The following is an 18,951-nucleotide window of genomic DNA, read 5'->3' as shown; positions in this document are numbered from 1 at the left end:
GGACAACACTCATCAGCTTCTTCCCTATATAAAAGGAAAAGGGACATCTTCAGATAAATGTTCGTGTACTGAACTCATTCACAAATAATAGAGTTGTGTTCCATTTCCTATCCTCTGTGTTCTTGTGCTTGCGTTGCGTACACATTAAATCTTTGTTTGGTTACTTGAGAATAATTTCCAACCACACAATTCCTTCATTAATTTACATAGCGTGGGAATGATTCCTCACCGTTCCCGGCAAGGAACGAGCTAACCGAATGCCCTAAGGCCATGTTGGGTATGCAGGAAATTACTTCCTGGAACCGGTCCCGGCAAGAACACTTATACAATTTGTATAGGCCAAGCTTCCCTAGAAATCGTTCCTAGCAGCAGGAACGACAATAAACGAACGGGGCCTAAAAGAACTTGAATCCTAACAAGAAGAAAGTCACTTCTGTACGAGCGCAAGAATTAAGACCTGTTTGGTTTCTATAAGTCAGGTGACTGAAAACCAGTGACTTATAAGTCATGCATGTTTGGTTGTAGATGACTTATAAGCTTATGCCTGTTAAGTGAAAGGTGTAGGCCCCACGCGAAAAATGGTGGCTTATAAGTTTTAAGCAGGGGTGAACCAGCTTATTTCTTATAAGTAAGGGTGACTTATAAGTTGGTGGTGTTTGACAAAATCAGTCACTTATTTTACTTTTTAACTTATAAGGAGAGGAGGTAACTTATTTATAACCAAACAAACCCTAAAACATAGTGAGATACATCTCCTTGATTGTCTTTAAGAAGTGTGTACCATCCTTCGAACGTGGACTGGTGAGTGGTGACATGGGTTTCATTGACCGCTAATCTTCAACGGTCTAACGACTAACCAGCGGCTAGCCCGGCTCCGTGCACAAGAAAAGCGCTGCCGCCGCCGCTTACGACCATGGCGATAGCACTCGTGCTAGCCTCTCCAACGGCACCTGTCTCCAGTCTCCTTACACTCTCGGGGGATATCGGCGGCTGCTATTGTTGGCGTCGGAATACAGAGCGGCAGCGGAAGGATGAGTCGCGCTCGCGAGCGGAGGCCGCCCGCGTCGCTAGCAAGGAGCGCAAGGCCGCCAGAGCACGGCCGAGCTGCATGCATTCAAGGAGGACTTCCGCTGGACCTTTGTAGGTTTCCGTTCACCTTCCTCTTCCCTATCGAGCTCATTGTTCCGTTGGTCCTTTTTCTTTTCCTGTTCACCATTGCACGTCACTTGTTTGATGAATTGCCTCGTCCGTTTGCTCTTCTTGGAATGCGAGTCTTACCACTTGGTAAGCTGTTATATTAATTTCTGCTTAATTAGGCATCTTGTATCTGTTCAGAAGCATACGTAACAAGTGCATATCTGGGGACCATTACCGCTGACTAAACCATTAGACTTAGACTAGACATAGAACGACTGGTTCCTGGTGATGAGATCTACGTCAAGAAGAATGGTCAGCATGTGGAGAGGTGTGAACACATCCTCTTGAAAGAATACCAGTCCTTTGCTTAATTTGTGGGTGCTTGATGTATGTATAAAGTTAATGAAAGCTCCAGCTGCAGAGGAGAAGCCTCCTCCCGTGACTACTGCACATTTGAACTTAGTGGAAGATCATTGCCTTTCTATGTGAACTTGTGACAATAGCACACCACCAACTACTGGTCAGCGTGCCACCGGCCCACCACATCATAACCTATGTCCTATGGTAGCATCCTCTAGCTTTTCATGCACCTGTGCTCCTCCGATCCCTCCCCTTGTCCCAAAATCTGTTTCTCCATCAGCTCGCCAGAGCAGAGCCTGGGTAGACCAAAAGATGTCGGGGTTGTTTGCATCTCTGTCCGTGGGAAGGGCATGGGCGAAGCTTTCCTCCTTCATGCGGGTGTTTACAACATCCTCACTGCTGCCCTCGTCATCCACGGCAAGCCACGACGATGATCTGGAGGAGCTGCGGAAGCTGGAGAGAACCATGTATAGGATCCGAGCAATGTTGGACGATGCTGAGGAGCACTGGAACATACGTGAGGAGTCTGCCAAGCTGCGGCTCAAGGAGCTCGCGTACGACATCGAGGATGTTGTAGACGAATATGAGTATGAGGTCCTCCATCGATCTACTGGCTTGTACAGAACCGGCAAGCGCAAGCACCAGGAGGTAATTTGGTTCAATGATCTCTGGTTATGTAGTTCTGTAAGAAAGTTTCATATCCAAGTTACACTTCTTCTTTAACAGCAGAATATCAAACATACACGATTGACATAGCCTTTTCTTCTTTCTTCATGAAGGAAACTGAGGCCTATCCGGTGGATACTGGTGTGATGGAAGTTCCTAATGACTTGGTTCTTCAAGCAAGAAAACTAATCAGGAGGTTGGATGATATCAAATATTACTCTGACCATTTGAGTTTATCAGAGAATGATGGAGAGAGACGGTATACGCCGGATATTAGTAGTGTGCGACATACTAGCTCTGTTGTATTTGAGAAGAGCATTTTGGGGCGAGACCAGGACAAAGAGAAGATAATTGATAAGTTATTGTCTAGTGAAGTGGGAAATGCAGGAAATCATGTTTCTGTCATGGCTGTTGTTGGCATGGGAGGACTAGGCAAGACAACACTAGCACAACTTGTGTATAACAGCCCAAGGGTGAGGCAGTCCTTTGAGAAGCATGCCTGGGTTTGTGTGTCTGAAAACTTTGATATCAAAACAATGACAAGGAACATCATTACTTCCCTAACAAGTGTGCAGTGTATGTATACAGAACTTGCTGATCTTCAGAGGAAATTAGCAAAAGAAATGAATGAGAGGAGGGTTTTCCTTGTGTTGGATGATGTATGGAATGAGCGAAGAGACTGCTGGGAGATGTTTTGTGCTCCTATGACAGCTGCAAAGATTTGCCAGATCATAGTTACCACTCGGAGTGAGGTAGTGGCAAGGCTGATACAGACTATACCCTTTTATCCCCTAAATTGTTTAAGTTTTGATGAGAGCTGGTTGTTGTTCAGCAAAGCTGCCTGTATTGGTGAGCAAGAGTCTGACAGCCAAACAAACCGAATAAATATTTGTAAGAGTATTGTTAAAAAGTGCAAAGGCTTGCCACTGGCAATCAAGACACTAGGAAGCATGTTGCGCTATGAAACTGAAGAAACCAGATGGGAGGATGTCTTAGAGAGTAAATTATGGGACTTAAAAGAACCGAGGGACGAGGTTCTGCCAGCACTGGAATTGAGCTACAAGCACATGCCCACATACCTAAGACGAAATTTTCTTGCCCTTTCTCTATTTCCCAAAGATTATGAACTTGATTCTGAAGAAGTGTGCCATTTGTGGAAATTACTTGACTTGCTTGATTCTGATAGAAGTGATGATGAGTGCGAAATTGGACGATGGTATTTGAAGGAGTTGGTTGGAAGGTCAATACTTCAGCCTCATCCTATTTATGGTGATTCATACCTTTTGCATGATCTTGTCCACGATCTTGCATGCTTTTTTGCTGGGGAAGAATTCCATAGAGTTGAAGGAGCTACCTTGAGTCAAATTCCACAAAATGTTCGGTATCTGTCCATAAATAAAGCTATTACATCAGCTGACATTTCAGTTTTTCCACATACTCTGAGAGCCATCAGAGTGTTTGAACATTGTACCAATATCAGTCCAAATGCAGTTCCAGAAGCATTATTTTCAAAATGTAAGAAGCTGCGAGCTCTTGACATAAGCCATAGCATGGGCCTTGGCATGGCACTGCATGATGGCGTGGGGAACCTGAAACTGCTACGCCATTTGTTTGTACAAATTGATCGACTTGTGGGAAAATCTACTTCTCATCATGTACAGAATCTAGTACTCAGTGGAATTAGGCACCTAACTCGTCTCCATACTTTGCCTGGTATACATATTAGCAGACGTCATTGTAGCTTGAACATAAGAGACCTGAGGAACATCAACAGAGTAAGAGAGCTGAGTATTTGTGGATTGAGTAACATTCGCCATGTCGAAGATGCAACTGAAGCCCAGCTGCAGAGGAAAAAGCACCTCCGATCACTAAAGTTGAGCTTTAATGGAGGAGAGGGTCAGTGTCCATGTAGATTGCATGAAAAACATGTGAACATACCACACAACCAACTACTAGACACCTTGCGACCGCATCACAACCTAAGGGAACTGAGTATACACCGTTACGATTCTGGAAAATACCCTAGTTGGCTAGGAAATACTTCGTTCTCCATGTTGAGCAGAATAGCAATATGCCGTGGTGAATCCAAACACCTCCCAAAACTTGGTGCCTTGCCTTCCCTTAAGTACCTCACTGTCAACGATATGAAATATATGACGGAGTGGTCAGAATGGCCTGGAACTGATGCTGGAGGTTTTCCGTGCCTAAATACACTTTCGATATCATTTTGTCCGAAAATGATCTCCCTTCCATTGGGGCCATTCCAATCTTTGATAACTTTGAATCTAAGGTGGTGTGATAGCTTGGCTAGGTTACCTGAATCCCCTTCTCTTCATAAACTAGAGATCGGATATTGTCCTGCCCTAACAGAAATTCCTACTCTTCCATCCCTTTTGGTACTAATTGTTAAGGTATGTTCTGGTCTACGCAAACTTCCTACTCTCCCATCACTTCTGGAATTGGACATATTCGATTGTCCAAGTCTTATTCCAATTGGTTCTGATTTTCCAAGCCCTGTTGTGAGTTCTGTCTGTTGCTTCCCCAAACTAACGACCTTGAATCTAGAGCAGTGTCGAAATCTTTGTGCAGTCGGCTCTGTTCCTGCACTCACCACCTTGAATCTCAAGTCTGGACTGAGTGATAAGTTAATGTACAGCCCATTGAATGACTTCCCATCGTTGCAGTGCTTAAATATTGATGATTCAGAGTTTACATGCATACCAATTAAACAACAAAGTCTGCCCTCAGTTACAAGGCTCTGCATAAATAAGTGCTCTAATCTCCAGTACTGTGATGGGCTTGCTAGTCTTACTTCCCTTGAGCATCTCGAGGTTGGGGAGTGCCCAAAGCTCCCCATAGATGATCTGCTTCCACCACAACTGAAGACTCCTACCGTTGAAGATAATGAACATGGTATGTAATCTGTCCTTGTCAGCTTTGCTAGTTTCCTAATGTAACGGGCTTGCTAGTCATGGTATGTAATCTGTTATGCTCAGTTAGTGTCCCACGCACGCCGGAGCTTATGCACGACGTGCGCGTTCTGTGCTTGACACATGACTGGTTCGTGCTGGAGCGCAACCGTGGCATGGTCTGGACTTTCGTGCCATGGCGCAAGAAGCATGGATCATGGTGTGAGGTTCAGACCTGGTGGCTATAACTTTGTAGTCGAGTTTTTTCTGTTTATAAGGAAATCAATAGAGTCAAAACATGCTGCAACTCCGCAGCCAATCTTGTGTTCGCCCTGTTCGTTTGGGCTTGTTTGGCTTATAAGCCGTACTTTTTCAACCAACGAACAATATTTTTCTCTCGCACCAAATCAACCAACAGTACTTTCAGCCATGGCTTATCAGCCAAACAAGCCCAAACGAACAGAGTGGTTATCTGTTCCTCTGTGTTTGAGTGTGTCCAGACTCTAGACCCAGGAGCTCGCCGGAGTTAATGTACCCCGGCTGTCTTCTGGCATGAACCACATGTACACAGGTATTTTTGAACGGAGTTAGACAGTAATACTTTCTGATGGAACTTTTGTCCAGATGTTTTCAGGATCTGTATAGCAGACCAATAAAAAGGAGAATCGTTGTATGGTTGTTGTTTTGTACAACTTTAGTTCTGTTTTCTCAAAAAAAAAAGACTTTACTGCTTCTATTCCAGTGACAGCACTCATTTCAGGTTGTCTTAAATGAGTTTTTTTTTTCTGCTTGAATGGAACCAGATAGTACTACAGTGTGAACCAGATAGGTGCTTGAACTCTATATGTGCAATAAAGGTGGGAATCCCTATTTTGAAAGCACTAGTGATGATGGATTGCTCATCTGAACAACTAGTGAAAGGAATCTTGTCAGAATTGAATTTCTAATGGTATGTAACTAAAGCTTATCACAATTAAATTTTTGAGAAATCTTATCACAATTAATTTGCTCCCTACGAAATACATTTTGTTCACACCTATACCTATTCTAACTGCATTCTGAAAAGTTCTGTTTTAGTGATATTTTCTCGTTCTCAATCTTCCCCACTGTAAGTCTGAACGTTGTGTCCCGATGATGCAGGCCTGCAATTACATACTAGATACTGTCCAAACCTCTCTATGACTCTATGTACCCACTTCGTCCGCTATAAATTCTTATATTGTATTAGCGATACAGGTTATATCTAATTGAATCATGACTGCAATAAATATGTAAATAATATTTCATTGCCAGTTCTACCTAATTACATTGTGGTTATTCTTGCTGATCAATTTACCTTTCATTTCTGAACAGGCACAATTTCTACTTTCCCAATTGGAAACTACAAAATTATTTCATTGCATTCGCCAGCAGATCCTTTTAACTCGAACTCTGTCAGGGAACAAGTGGGTTCAAGTAATTCCTGGCGATACATTGTGTAAGCATATATTCTAGGATCGAAGTATCTTCTCCTTGCCAACCATAGTGATACATGCTGAGCTCACTTCACAGATAAGAAAGGGATTTTCTTGTCCATGAACTATTCTCATGTGCTTTTTAAAATTCAAGGGGAACCTGTATAGTTCCACACAGGACCCTAACTGTTTAACCAAGTAGTTGCTTTGTGCCTTTTCCTGATCAGCAGCAAAACAAGGAGATGCTTTGTGCTCAGTTTATGTTAGCAAAAAAATGTAAAGATTCTATTTTTCTTTTTTTCTACCAAAACATGTTACAAATATTTCGTCAAAGTTGAACAAAGAGATTGAGGAAAACGTTATAGGAAACATGCCCAAAAACGCCGGCGATGACTTTGTATTGTGAATAAATAATCAAGAAAACACAAATGCAGCAAAGGCTGCAGCCATCGCAACGACGCACACGGCCCCAGTCCCGACGCGTCGCGTCCCCGCAGGCGCCGCGCCGGAGAGCGGCTCGTAGTACGACGGCGGCACCGACGGGAGACCGCGGCCGCGCGCCACGCTGACCTGAAACCGCATCCCCTTCTGGCAGTGCTCCCCGTTCCAGGCGTCGGAGAAGAAGTAGTTGGCGCCCTCCGCCGTGAGCATCACGGCGAGGAACGCCCCCTCCGGCTTCCACCCGCTGCCGCCGCCGCTCGCCGTGACGCCGGTGCTGCAGAGCTTGTAGACCGTGGAGTTCGTCGTGTGCACCACCGTGTTGCCTGTGTCCGTCTTGAAGCCTTGCGAGTGAGCACGCCACACACGTCACACACAATGTCAGTAACTAGCATCGATCGAGCTCCCTACGTAGTGCTTTGCAGAGTGGAAGCTGAGAACTCACTGAGGTAGTCGCCGAGGTAGAAGGTGCGGTTCGCAGCCCAGGCGGAGTAGTTGGCGGCCGAGGCGTTCGCCTTCCAGTCGAAGAACCACCCGGTGCCGTCGCCCACGGCGTGGTTCGTGCCAAACGGCGGCAATGGCGCCGTCGTGTTCTTGGTCGGGCTCGAAGTGGAATTGGCCGTGGAGGTTGGGCTCTCTATCGTATTGCCTGCGGCTGCAGCGGTCGTTACGGCAAAAACCATGACTGCTACTCGGAACATCACTGTCGTCGGAATGCCCATGGCTGGCGGCATCTGGCACTGAGAAATCTGGTGATGATGTGCTGCAAATGCTAGACTTCAGTCAGAAGCTTCAGATGCTAAATGTGTGACTCTTTCTGTAAGTGAAGACTGCCCTGTTCGGCTGGCCGGCGGATGCTGATTTGTTGCGAGAAAAAAAAACACTGTTATTTCACTGAAACGATACGGTAGATAAGTTCAAGCGAACAGGGTCATTAATGGTGATGGGGTGATGTCAACGGTTTATGCGGCATCCAGGAGGTGGCAGCGCCGGCTCGGGGGAGTTGCAGCAGACACCTGGCTAGATACCATGCTGTGCCCGGTGACTAGATCTATGGACTATGGTAAAATATACTTATGATAATTGTGTGACTAAAGTGCCTAGGAAATGGTGTTTACTTCAGATCATTATATATATTTTTTGTGATATAAGTTTAAAAAAAACAATAACTGTTCAGCCGGACTTGATAGAAAACATTCACAGTTAGTTGTATACTATTACTAGTGTTGAGTGAAGCTACAATCACTTCTGTGTAGAAATTTTCTTACATGATGCTGATTTGGAGCAACGCCAAACATTTTTTTATAGTTACTGTATATTTACCTCACAAATATCATATTGACATACAACAATGGGTACATGGTTCTCGTACAATCATCAAGTTTTCCGAGCTCATCTCTTGAGGTACCTGGTGTAGTCACGTTCCTGTTGTCTGCAGATCATCTTAACAGTTAAGTGTCCGATTTGTGAGTACATCAACTCAAGTTTCTGACTTCTAAGTACCACAACACCAGAACCCTTGCTGTGAATTGAACCCTCGCAAAGATGCCATGCCTGGGACCTGCTGTTGTGTTTCAAGTACTGATCGACTCGGTTACCAAGATGATATAGCTACAGGGTTCATTTTTCCGGTTCAGAAACTAGGAGTTGCCCTTTGCACATCAGCTAATTACCTTCAGATCTTGAATACAGAGCTTCTATAGGAAACTAATACTAACCTATTTTTAGAGTCCAGTTAATTGCTATCCCCAGATCCATCTTCACTCTTCGAGTCACTTAGCAAAGGCATGAATGCTGCAAAAAGAACAGCAACCTTGTTTGCTAGGAACCCTGCAGTGCCAACAAAGAGCTCGGTCGGTGTGAGTTCAAAGCTGTCACCTCCAGCACCATACTTTAGTGCAACTGCACCTGCAACCAGTACCAGTGATAGTATCAACCATGGCCTCCTTACACCACTGAAACCTTTTACTGAGGGCTGCGCACTGCCAGCTTCTGAAGGTGAACCAATCACGGGCAAACCATCAACCGATCTTTGGAGGAGCAACAGATAGAGGAACCCAACAATGCCACCTATCAGGAACGAATAGGCAGCGCTGTCATTTGAAGCCAAGATGAAGGCGGAGAAGCCTGTTATCACTATAGATGCGTCATAGAGCAGCAGAGATTGTTTGAGGTCAGCGTACTCTCTCAACCCATCCTCTCTTAGTTCCTTAACGCTTGAAGCTTTGCTTTCTGAGGATAACAGCCCTTCTTGAAGATCGGAAAGGCCAACTCCTGAGAGGTCAGTGACAGCCACAGGCCTTGCTTCAGCTACTGAAGCTCCATCATCTCCAAGAAATGCATTTATTTTCTCAAAAATGTACTGCAAACCGTTGAACTTCTGTTCAGGTGTTCCATTAATTTCTTTAGGTGGATCAACCGGTCCATGTATTACTTTCAAGCTCAAACCATCTAATCTCCATGAACCTAACCTTCAAGGGTAAAATTAATAAACAAAGGATAGAAAACACTCATCAGGTGAACATACTACCATTACATTATATTTGCAAAGAACATGAAATGGAATGTACCTGATTCAAGACCGATCCAGACTTCTTTAATCCTTTTCAGTTTTGACCCCTTGAAAGTGACAACATCAACTGAACCACTTTGGAAGGGTATCAGTTGCGCTATCTTAATTCCAGGTGTAGGTTGACCCAAATAGATTGCCGGTACTCTTTGTAGCAAGGAGTCACCATCAACATCAATTAAGCAGATTAAGATTGCAGAATTTTTATCCAAAGAGGAATTAAATTCTGTACTTGTGCTAAGCTCTAGCACATAGAACGCATCAGAGTCATCTAATATGGTTGTGTTAAATATCTCCTCAGGAACAGTATTGGGATATGTCTTTAGTTCCTCTGCTGGAAGAAGGCGTGAAGGCTTTACAGAGGGCACCAGATCTGCAGAGTTGAAGGAACAATGGTCGCTGATTGGTATGGATAGAATGGTAAATTTTCACAACCAAGAAACATAGCTTTCATGTTGTCAATAATAATATAAAATGAGAAACTAAATAGGAGAAAACAAACTACAACTACATTGCATCCGGTAAAGTGAAAAGTTAATATGATTCGTTGTGGAAGCGGAAACAGTTGCATGACTAGGAAAGCGAACAACTACACAATATGAATGCATACTATATTGATGGGTATATTACAAAGAACAATTCACATAGAAATACATTGTTTACCAGTGCACAGAAATAAGCTTGGAGCGACAACATCAAAAGTCTGGTCAGACAGTACCTTGAAACGAAGACCCCTTGGAGAAGCAAGCCATCCTCTGATGTCTGTTTTGTCTTTTTGGTTTCATTCTGTCTGGAAAGACATGGCCATACATTCTGGAGCTATTGTTCAGCAGCAACCATCTGGGCAGAAAATTATGGTGAACCGATGGAGCAACACGCCCTGGACAGAGGATCGCCATTCTCTGTAGTATTGATAGCAAAGCAGACGTATTAGCTGTAGCAAACAGGGGTGCAGATAGCTCTGATATGCTCGTTACCAACGTATTAAATATCAATGCATACATTTCGTGACTGAACCTTCGGGAGCCGAAGTGCCAAGCTAATTAAGGACCACAAAGAAATCAAAGGCACCATTAAAACTGTGAGATCAGCGGGGGCAGAGGATACATGTGAAGGTAGCAAATGGCCACCCGTGCACTAGTATTCGTTCATGGGATAGCAAGGAGCAGAATTATGCCTAACGAACAAATCAAAGATAATAACATAACTGAACTGAACTGCGATAACAGCATGTCAGCATGGACAGGATGGTCACTATTAGAATAGCACACCTCAAGTGAAGGCAAAATCACCAACCATAGATCATGTCCTATGCTTGCTGTTCCATAGTGCAGTGGTACACAAACAAATAAGCTAGGTTGCACCAAAGAACTAGACTTAAAAATTCATGGCCCGCCTTACCGGAGGCAGGAGGAATTGGTTGAGGCGCGGATGTGGGATCTCTACCCGGCGGCGCTCCAGTCCACAGGAGGAGACGAGGACGAGGCCGTCGGATTCCGTGGAGCTGGGGGAGGAAGAGGCGTGCCGCGTTGAAGTTCGGCGGCGGAGAGAGACACGTGGGACGGAGAGGCACGCAGCCGCGGTCTCGCCGCCGAAAGAGACCCGTGCGAGGGTGTTTTCGGGATTTCGTGGCTTGATATTTTCTGCCCGGAGGAAAACTGTGGTTGCGGCCCGGTCCAGTCAGGAGACAAGCAGACTTTTTTCGCGTTCCCTGTTTTCCCCTTCGGGTTTTATACGAGAGCAAGAGCCCAGAGACGGATCGGGCCCGGTCTTTGGGGAAGGCCCGGGGCTGTGAGACTGTGCTATGCGTGTATTGGTCTGGCTGACAGATGGGCCCGGGAGAGATGAGGTTTAGGACGCCAACAATGTTGGATTATACCCATCTAATAAAAAGTCTCTGGATTAGGTTCTATTGTTCTACTATGCTAATTCATCATTGAGACCTCTCCCCTGCAGAATTCAATTATCCGTTGACACTTACAACATAATAGTATATTTGCCCGTGCTAACGCTACGTGTTATATTAAGTCAAAAGTTAATTCTATCAAATTTGAAGTACTCCCTTAAAGATTCAATCAAAACATATTTCCGTGGCTCCAAAAAATTGAAGTGATGCATGTTCAAAAAGCATATATGTACTTTTGTCATAAAAGTTAGAACTCAATCTCGTTTTATAAAAAAATCATATAAAATGACAAAAATCATTGAATTTATTATTCTTGTATTTTTAAATAAATTTGAGGTAATCCCAACTATTGAAACAAAAGACACCTTTAGGATATGGATGCATCTCATATTTTTTTGAGCAATCGAAATACAGCTTTTTTGGGTTCTCATGGTTTGCACCACATATTCCCTCCCCCACCTGCTTGTACAAAAGACATTGTCTATGTACATAAGATTGTAAAAGATCAATATGTATGTAAAGCAACCCGATGTACAAACAACAACAATTTTAACCATGACACCGGACCACATGTATACGAAAGGTTCCCGCTGGTAGACTCTTTAGTCGTCCTTGAACACAAAATCTAGATGTCACCTCTCAATCTCAGTTGTAAAACCAATGAACCAGACATGATCTGACAATGCCAACTACATCAGAGTACAGTTATCATCATCATATTTTATTGGCCCATGTTTCCAAGAATTCGCTCCACTGCAGCATGAACATTTCTAGCGGTAGCGGCCAAGGCTCGGATGTTCTCTCATGTGTCAAGAAACCCATTTCTTGGAGCTTCGCTAATTGTGTTGCATACAGTTCTTCTGTGGCAGCACTGCAAATTTTGACATTACTTTGTTGATGAGAAGAGTTCAAAAAATTACCCAGAGAAAAGCTTCAAGAGATCATACAGCAATTTGTCTGCCCAATATCCTCTCCTAAATTAGTAAAATTGCATGGGCATAGTTAATAAAAGCCCAAGATATTTTTAATGTCATTGGTAACAAAGGCAAATAGATCAACAAATATGCACCGCAGTGAAAAAAAGGAAACATTGAAATACAGAAGTGTATTGTAGAGGAAGAAAGCAGCCCCCACCTTGGTGAGGAAAACATGGTATGTTAATGCACAATAGAAAAATAATATCTCCGCCAACTTTGTATGGCTCTGTATGCAAGATTGTAAAAGGTTACCTCATTAGTAAGCTTCGGTTGAATAAGGTTCTTCGCATAATGAATATATTTCTTCAGAAATTTGACAATTAGCCTGTCTTGCTTGGCTTTCTTGCCTCTTCTATCCTGACCATGGAGCAATACTCAACAAAAAATGGCTGCATTAGCATAACCATCATCTTCTTCGGCATATCCCTCTTTATAAAGATACCTCTTGATCCTACAGTTTATGAGGTTGTCTTTTATTAAGCAAATAAAAAGAATGGAAGAATTGAAAACAAATATATTCGACTGTAAAATAGCAAAGCTACCTCCATCATCAGGCAATATCTATGCATTCGTGCAGCGTGTTCTGAAATTTGCCGATCAATCTCAGGATCCATTTGATCAAGAATACTAATGGAACTATGCAAACTTATAGAATATGCCAGAGTAATAAACATCCATCTTAAGAAAATAGCATACACATTGCACAACATATTATCTGGAGCTGGATCGTTAGCAACATATGCAAGCAGGTTTGGACAAGGTTCTAGCTTCTAACTTGTTTACTACACATGAAAACCAGCTATGCAAATGACAGGATTCCGGGTCAGTAAAGAAAGAAAGAAAAGAAATTGATGATATGCCTCGTTTCCTTTGCAGAGATAGTGATCCTTTTCAGGTGAGATTCAAGAAATTCCTCCTAAAAGTAATCAGCTAGTAGCGAAATTGCTTGAGAATGGAGATCCCCTACCACCCTCTGCACCAAGTTTCAGATGCCCATATCAACCGCAGGAGAAACACTGAAGATGACGACAAGAAGCAAATAATTTAATCCAACAAGCAGGGCTGGGGAGAATCGAACCTTTGAGCAACAGCTCAAGGTCGTCGGACTGTTGATTAGGCGGACAGCAGCCTCTGTGTTCCGCCGCTAACCTGCGCATTGACGTCGCGGTGGTTGTTGACGTGTGCTCGCTCCTGCGTTGCGCCCGCTGCCTCCGAGTCCTCATCGACAAACCAAGTGCCGGATCCACTCCTCCCTTCGCAGCATCCGATCGTACTTCGCCGGATCCGGCTGCTCCTTCGCCTCCACTGAAGAGGGAGATCCCATCCTTGATGGCTGATGTAGGGCCGCCCATGGTGTGGAGGACAGGGGGTGGAAGTGGAGTAGGCCCCGAGCGGAGGGATCGCCGCGGCCGCGGCGGAGGAAGACGAAGAGGTGGATCGCGTCGCTCGTGCAGATCCCTTCCTTAATTGCATTCTGAAGTGTTTATCCTTTTGCGACCTTGCTTTGTAAAATTCCCATGGGGCAGATCCAACCTCTCTACTACCTAACTATGACAGGTTTTTCAACAAAAGCCCACAATCAACATTTCTTTTTTCAACTAATTAGCAAGTTTTTTTAATTGGCAAAACTAGTTTCGGGTCATAACATTACGTAAAATCATGGTCTCATAGATCATATATCCTCAGACTACCTTACAACTTAAACTTTTTGCTAAATTTGAAAATGCCCCTGAGCTTTATAATACCAAAAAACATACACAGTTTAACTTTCAAAATACATCCACCCCTGTCATTTAAAGTGGTTTTAAAGGTGGTTTTACTAACGGTAGCAGTGGAGCCACATGTCTGGGGTCTCTCTTATATAAAAGTTGATAATTTTTTCATATGAAGTTGGATGGAAGCAAATTTTCTCTGAAAATTGGAAAGCTCGGTGCGGTCATCAACATTGTAGCTGATAATTTTTTATTTGAGATATTTTAGATGCCCAAATATTCTTTAAATTATCAAGTTTTGAAATCCAGATTTTAGAATTTTCAAATGACCTCACACACTGACGTGCTCTATACTAGAGTTTTATCCCTTAACGCGGTCTATAGTTTTGCAGTGGACAACTTTTTTATTTGAGATTACTGGAGGCCAAATATTTGTTTTAAGTTGGCATCATAGGTGGTTTTGCTAATGTGGAGCCACATGTCAGGTGATCTCTCTTATATAAAATTTCATTATTTTTTATATGAAGTTAAATGAAAATAATCTTTACATGAAAATTGTCAAGCTCAACGTGGTTGTGAAATTGTACCTATGAATTTTTTATTTTTCCACTCTAGAATATAGAGCGGACTGGTTAAAAAAAAATCCTATTTAGTATAATAATTGGATAATAGAACCTCTACCCTATCAACGGATAGAGAGAGAACAAAATCTAGATAAATACCAATTCCTATTTCAGGTAAAAAGATAAAGCATTATAGTATAATGACGTGTGGTTGTATATAGTGCTATCTTTTAGTGATGCCCCCATCGTCTAGTGGTTCAGGACATCTCTCTTTCATGGAGGCAGTAGGGATTTGTGGGGGTATGCCCCCCGTATCCACAAGACAAGACATGGGCCGCACCATCAGAGGTGGCCCAGCCCACAAGATCAAGACGTGCACGGCGCTGCTCGACGTGCATCGCAAGATATTGTATAGTACCAAATAGGCTATTTTTCTTGTAACCCTGCCCCTCCAGAGTATATAAGGAGAGGTAGGGGTCCCCTAGCGGACAAGATACATGATGATCGGATCTACATACAGATCAATACAATACACCAAAGACATAGGACGTAGGGTATTACGTCGATCAGACGGCCTGAACCTGTCTAAATCGCTGTCTCTGCGCCTTGTGTCACCATCCGGTTCCTGATTACGCGCATCCCCACCGACAAATCTACCATCGTGGGATGCCCCTCGGTGGACTGCCGATGATATTCTGTCGACAGTTGGCGCGCCAGGTAGGGGTGTGCGCTTGATCCATGGCGAGCCAGATGGACCTCAAATCAACAGCGCGTTCTCGTCATCAATCTCATGGAGATCCATGCCGGTCCACGACGACGATTCATCGCTGGCTACATCAACCCCCGCGACAGCATATCCAATCTCGGAACCACCTCCGAGGTCATTTTCATCAACAACTCGCCGCCCGCTTCCTCGCTACCAGAGGAGGCAAATCAACAATGACGATCTGATCGTATCCATCGATTAGATTGGTCTGAAGCTCGCCGATTGCCTCTCCATCGCCGAATCGGCTCTGGACACTCTGGTTTAGCGCCGACCACCCTCCGATCCAGATCTATTGGAGGCTGCTCGGGAAACTCCAGAGGTTACGACCCTACTCTTCGGGCTCACCAACATCGCCGTTACTTATCAACATGCCCTGAGGGGCAGATTCGCCAACTAGGTTGAAGACGTCCATCCTCTCACCGACCAGATAACGCCATATGTCACCGATCAGACTTTCTGTCTAAAGCTAAGTCATGCTTTAATATTCTTCTAAATATTCTCCAATCTTCGTATATCGCCATAATGTTTCTCCGAACCGTTTTCTCCATGTTTGTTCTCCAAACGATTTTCCGAACCCCCGATCAGTCCTGTTGATGCTCGGACGCCTCTAGAGACGGCCCTGTCTCCAGCTCCTCCCTACACGTGCACGAGTGTCTGCCCTCTGCGTTATGGGTGGTCGGCAGCGGCTCCTTAGCGATGCTTTGTTCTTCCTACATGTGCACGGGCTCCGCGCCCCGCGTTATGGTTAACGGGCTAGTTAGGGCTAGAGACTCAGCTACACACTAACTGTTTGGGCAGTTTGTATTAAATATAAATACATCTTTGCTCCAACTGATCGCTGAACTGCATATGCTATTTCATCACCATTGCTGATTTTTTCTTTGGAGTTTATTTATTTGTGCGTCATGTACTACCCATTCTATATATTTGTATTGTAGGATCATTGTCTAGGTGATCGGATCACCTGGTGCTCGGACTTCTCCACCGATCAACTAGTCAGACTGCTTGGTTCATGGACTCCATCACCGATCAGTTGATTGGACTGTTCGCCGATCGCTTCTACTCAATGCTCACTTCACCACCGACTAGTTGACCAGACTGTTCGTCGCTCGTGCTTCATCGCCAGCTACGCCGATTACTCCTCAGCGCTCGGATTCTTCGTGCTCGAGGACTAAGTGGGCACACTTCACCGCACGGACGTCGCCGCCTACGTCGGGGACTCCTCGTTGCTCGATCATCGCCAGTGACGTTGGGGACTCCTCGCTCCTCGGTGCTCGGACATCGCCAGCGACGTCGGGGACTCCTCGCTCCTCGGTGCTCGGACATCACCAGCGACGCCGGGGACTCCTCGCTCCTCGATGCTCGGACATCGCCAGCGATGCCGAGGACTCCTCGCTCCTCGGTACTCGGACATCGTCAGCGACGCCTACTCGACATCGCCAGCGATGTCGGGACCTCCTCGGTGCTTAGACATCGCCAGCGACGTCGGGAACTCCTCGTTCCTCGGTGCTCAGACATCACCAGCGACACCGGGGACTCCTTGCTCCTCGGTGCTCAGACATCGTCAGCGACGCTGAGGACTCCTCGCTCCTCGGTGCTCGGACATCGCCAGCGACACCGTGGACTCCTCGGTGGTCGACATCACCAGCGACGTTGGGGACTCCTTGCTCCTTGGTGTTCGGACATCGCTAGCGATGGTGGGGACTCCTCGCTCCTTGGTGTTCGGATATCGCCAGCGACGCCGGGGACTCCTTGCTCCTCGGTGGTCGACATCGCTAGCGATGCTGGGGACTCCTCGCTCCTCGGTGCTCGGACATCGCCAGCGACGCCAGGGACTCCTCGCTCCTCGGTGGTTGACATCGCCAGCAACACCGGGGACTCCTCGCTCCTCGGTGCTCGGGCGTCGCCAACTACGCCGAGGACTTCCTTGCTGCTCGGATCTTGCTATGTCTCATCGGTGTGCTATCAAGCTGCTCCATGCTGTTTGGATCAGGGTGCTGATCTTGGGTAGCACGTCTGGGGTCTTGATACGCGCATGTCAGACAACGTTGACAAGCTTTTAGACTTCTTTTTCTTTGACCCTGCTACAAGATTCATTCTTCATCTTCCAGTAGGCTCGGGGACTAAGTGGGCACACTTCACCTTGCGATGAATGTGCGCTTTTCATCTCAAGGCTACGCCTGGGGACTAGCTGCCTGCTCGGCTGGTCTTCTACTTTATGACCCTGGCACTACATGACTACGTCACCTACTATCAGGCTCGAGGACTAGCTATGGGGGTATGGTCCCCGGTATCCACAAGACAAGACATGGAACGCACCATCAGAGGTGGCCCAGCCCATAAGATTAAGGCGTGCACGACGCTGCTCGGCGTGCACCGCAAGATATTGTATAGTACCAAATAGGCTACTTTCCTTATAACCCTGCCCTCAAGAGTATATAAGGAGAGGTAGGGGTCCCCTAGCGGACAAGATACATGACGATCGGATCTACATACAGATCAATACAATACACCAAAGACATAGGACATATGGTATTACATCGATTAGACGGCCCGAACCTATCTAAATCGCTGTCTCTGCGCCTTGTGTCACCATCTGGTTCCTGATTACGTGCATCTCCACCGACAAATCTACCATCGTGGGATGCCCCTCGATGGACTACTGATGATATTCTATCGACAGGATTCGACTTCCCCTAGGGGTAGGGAGTATTATAAAAAGCGGTTAATCATAGATTATCAAAAAGTCTAGAATAAATTGTTCTTGTCTTTTTTATTCTATCACTGAGCAGAATGGGAAGACATGGTTAGTTATTCTTCTTCTACGAATATCCAAATTTTGACACCTAATACTCCATAGATAGTTCATATTGGATAGCAGCAATAATCAATTTTAGCGCGCCTGGCGTTACAGCTCCTGGTGCAACAAGTACCAACTTAACATGGGGAGGCAGCAAGTTAGTAGCTATAGGTGGGAATTCATAGTCACTTTTTCCTGTCACATAAAAAAGGCTTTACGCGGGAGCAATAGAGGTTGGGATATATCTATCTCTTCTGAGCAACCTCTTTTGGATTCTTAAGACCTCCCTTGGAGTAGGATACCATCTGCTTTAGGTTCTTTATTATCTCCTTCGAGGAGTTTTTAGGATCATTCAGGCTATATTTAGTCTATTTTGCAAGCAAATGAGGTTATTTTCTTTTTAGTATTTGCTATTAAAAAAATCCATGAATTCGGTCCAAACAAGCAATGGATTGAGCAACTCTAGGCTGAGTAGCAAGAGCAACTTTGAATTTGTTATGAGCCCAAACGATAGATTCAATGAGTTCTTGCCAATAACCATGGCCACCGAATAAAAACATTAAATTGAAAGCCTAGACAAAATGAGCACCTAGAAAAAGGCTTTTTCTTGTGTTGATTCTTCTTGTATCGAAGTAAAAATCATTTTTTTTCTTATTTGTTGTTTACACCAAAATTTGATAAGCTTATCCTAGAA

The 18,951-nt window shown here is 44.8% G+C and overlaps 3 protein-coding genes and 1 long non-coding RNA gene across 13 annotated transcripts; 1 reads left to right on the top strand and 3 right to left on the bottom strand.

Moving 5' to 3' along the window:
• Positions 1-791: 791 nt before the first annotated feature.
• LOC136486831 (putative disease resistance RPP13-like protein 1) lies at positions 792-6,575 on the top strand. 4 transcript variants are annotated; one of them, XR_010766984.1, is made up of 4 exons: positions 2,032-2,145; positions 2,277-5,076; positions 5,876-6,021; positions 6,426-6,562. XR_010766984.1 is itself a non-coding variant. In XM_066483861.1 (3 exons), exons 2-3 carry the CDS (start codon positions 2,310-2,312, stop codon positions 6,551-6,553), a joined length of 2,895 nt encoding a protein of 964 aa, XP_066339958.1. In that variant the 5' UTR covers positions 792-1,140; positions 2,277-2,309; the 3' UTR covers positions 6,554-6,575. The 4 variants fall into 4 exon arrangements, 2 of the variants coding, with proteins under 2 accessions (XP_066339958.1, XP_066339957.1); XR_010766985.1 differs by lacking the exons at positions 2,032-2,145; positions 2,277-5,076 and adding an exon at positions 792-1,140; XM_066483861.1 differs by lacking the exons at positions 2,032-2,145; positions 5,876-6,021 and adding an exon at positions 792-1,140 and having other exon boundaries at positions 6,426-6,575.
• A 258-nt stretch (positions 6,576-6,833) lies between these two features.
• Positions 6,834-8,497, bottom strand: LOC136486833 (early nodulin-like protein 18). The gene is made up of 3 exons (XM_066483869.1): positions 8,373-8,497; positions 7,410-7,821; positions 6,834-7,308 (listed from the first exon to the last, which is right to left on the bottom strand). Exons 2-3 carry the CDS (start codon positions 7,696-7,698, stop codon positions 6,941-6,943), a joined length of 657 nt encoding a protein of 218 aa, XP_066339966.1. The 5' UTR covers positions 7,699-7,821; positions 8,373-8,497; the 3' UTR covers positions 6,834-6,940.
• LOC136486832 (uncharacterized) lies at positions 7,859-11,217 on the bottom strand. 6 transcript variants are annotated; one of them, XM_066483866.1, is made up of 5 exons: positions 10,805-11,216; positions 10,536-10,572; positions 10,252-10,435; positions 9,535-9,906; positions 7,861-9,430 (listed from the first exon to the last, which is right to left on the bottom strand). In XM_066483866.1, the coding sequence occupies exons 3-5, from the start codon at positions 10,430-10,432 to the stop codon at positions 8,700-8,702; spliced, it is 1,284 nt and encodes a 427-aa protein (XP_066339963.1). In that variant the 5' UTR covers positions 10,433-10,435; positions 10,536-10,572; positions 10,805-11,216; the 3' UTR covers positions 7,861-8,699. The 6 variants fall into 6 exon arrangements, with proteins under 6 accessions (XP_066339961.1, XP_066339963.1, XP_066339965.1 ...); XM_066483868.1 differs by having other exon boundaries at positions 10,935-11,216; XM_066483864.1 differs by having other exon boundaries at positions 7,859-9,430; positions 10,536-11,217.
• Positions 11,218-11,811: 594 nt separating this feature from the next.
• Positions 11,812-13,935, bottom strand: LOC136485015 (uncharacterized). 2 transcript variants are annotated; one of them, XR_010766299.1, is made up of 4 exons: positions 13,495-13,935; positions 12,959-13,389; positions 12,669-12,867; positions 11,812-12,310 (listed from the first exon to the last, which is right to left on the bottom strand). It is a non-coding gene; the product is annotated as an uncharacterized lncRNA (long non-coding RNA). The 2 variants fall into 2 exon arrangements; XR_010766298.1 differs by having other exon boundaries at positions 12,669-13,389; positions 13,495-13,635.
• Between the last annotated feature and the right edge of the window lie 5,016 nt (positions 13,936-18,951).

This window comes from Miscanthus floridulus, chromosome 10 (genome assembly GCF_019320115.1).
Source record: "Miscanthus floridulus cultivar M001 chromosome 10, ASM1932011v1, whole genome shotgun sequence".
NCBI classification, from domain to species: Eukaryota; Viridiplantae; Streptophyta; class Magnoliopsida; order Poales; family Poaceae; genus Miscanthus; species Miscanthus floridulus.
The sequence above is the reverse complement of the archived record's forward strand: the minus strand, read 5'-3'. Positions and strand labels throughout refer to the sequence as shown.

What these genes read in the sequence shown, in the direction of transcription:
- LOC136486833 (XM_066483869.1), bottom strand. Translation starts at nt 7,698, where the DNA reads ATGCCGCCAGCCATGGGCATTCCGACGACAGTGATGTTCCGAGTAGCA. An exon ending in CTACCTCGGCGACTACCTCA is followed by an intron (nt 7,309 to 7,409) that starts GTGAGTTCTCAG and finishes CTCACTCGCAAG; the next exon opens with GCTTCAAGACGGACACAGGC.
- LOC136486832 (XM_066483863.1), bottom strand. Translation starts at nt 10,537, where the DNA reads ATGTATGCATTGATATTTAATACGTTGGTAACGAGCATATCAGAGCTA. An exon ending in CAAGGGGTCTTCGTTTCAAG is followed by an intron (nt 9,907 to 10,251) that starts GTACTGTCTGAC and finishes TCAACTCTGCAG; the next exon opens with ATCTGGTGCCCTCTGTAAAG. An exon ending in CTGGATCGGTCTTGAATCAG is followed by an intron (nt 9,431 to 9,534) that starts GTACATTCCATT and finishes CTTGAAGGTTAG; the next exon opens with GTTCATGGAGATTAGATGGT.
- LOC136486831 (XM_066483861.1), top strand. Translation starts at nt 2,310, where the DNA reads ATGGAAGTTCCTAATGACTTGGTTCTTCAAGCAAGAAAACTAATCAGG. An exon ending in CGTTGAAGATAATGAACATG is followed by an intron (nt 5,077 to 6,425) that starts GTATGTAATCTG and finishes ATTTCTGAACAG; the next exon opens with GCACAATTTCTACTTTCCCA.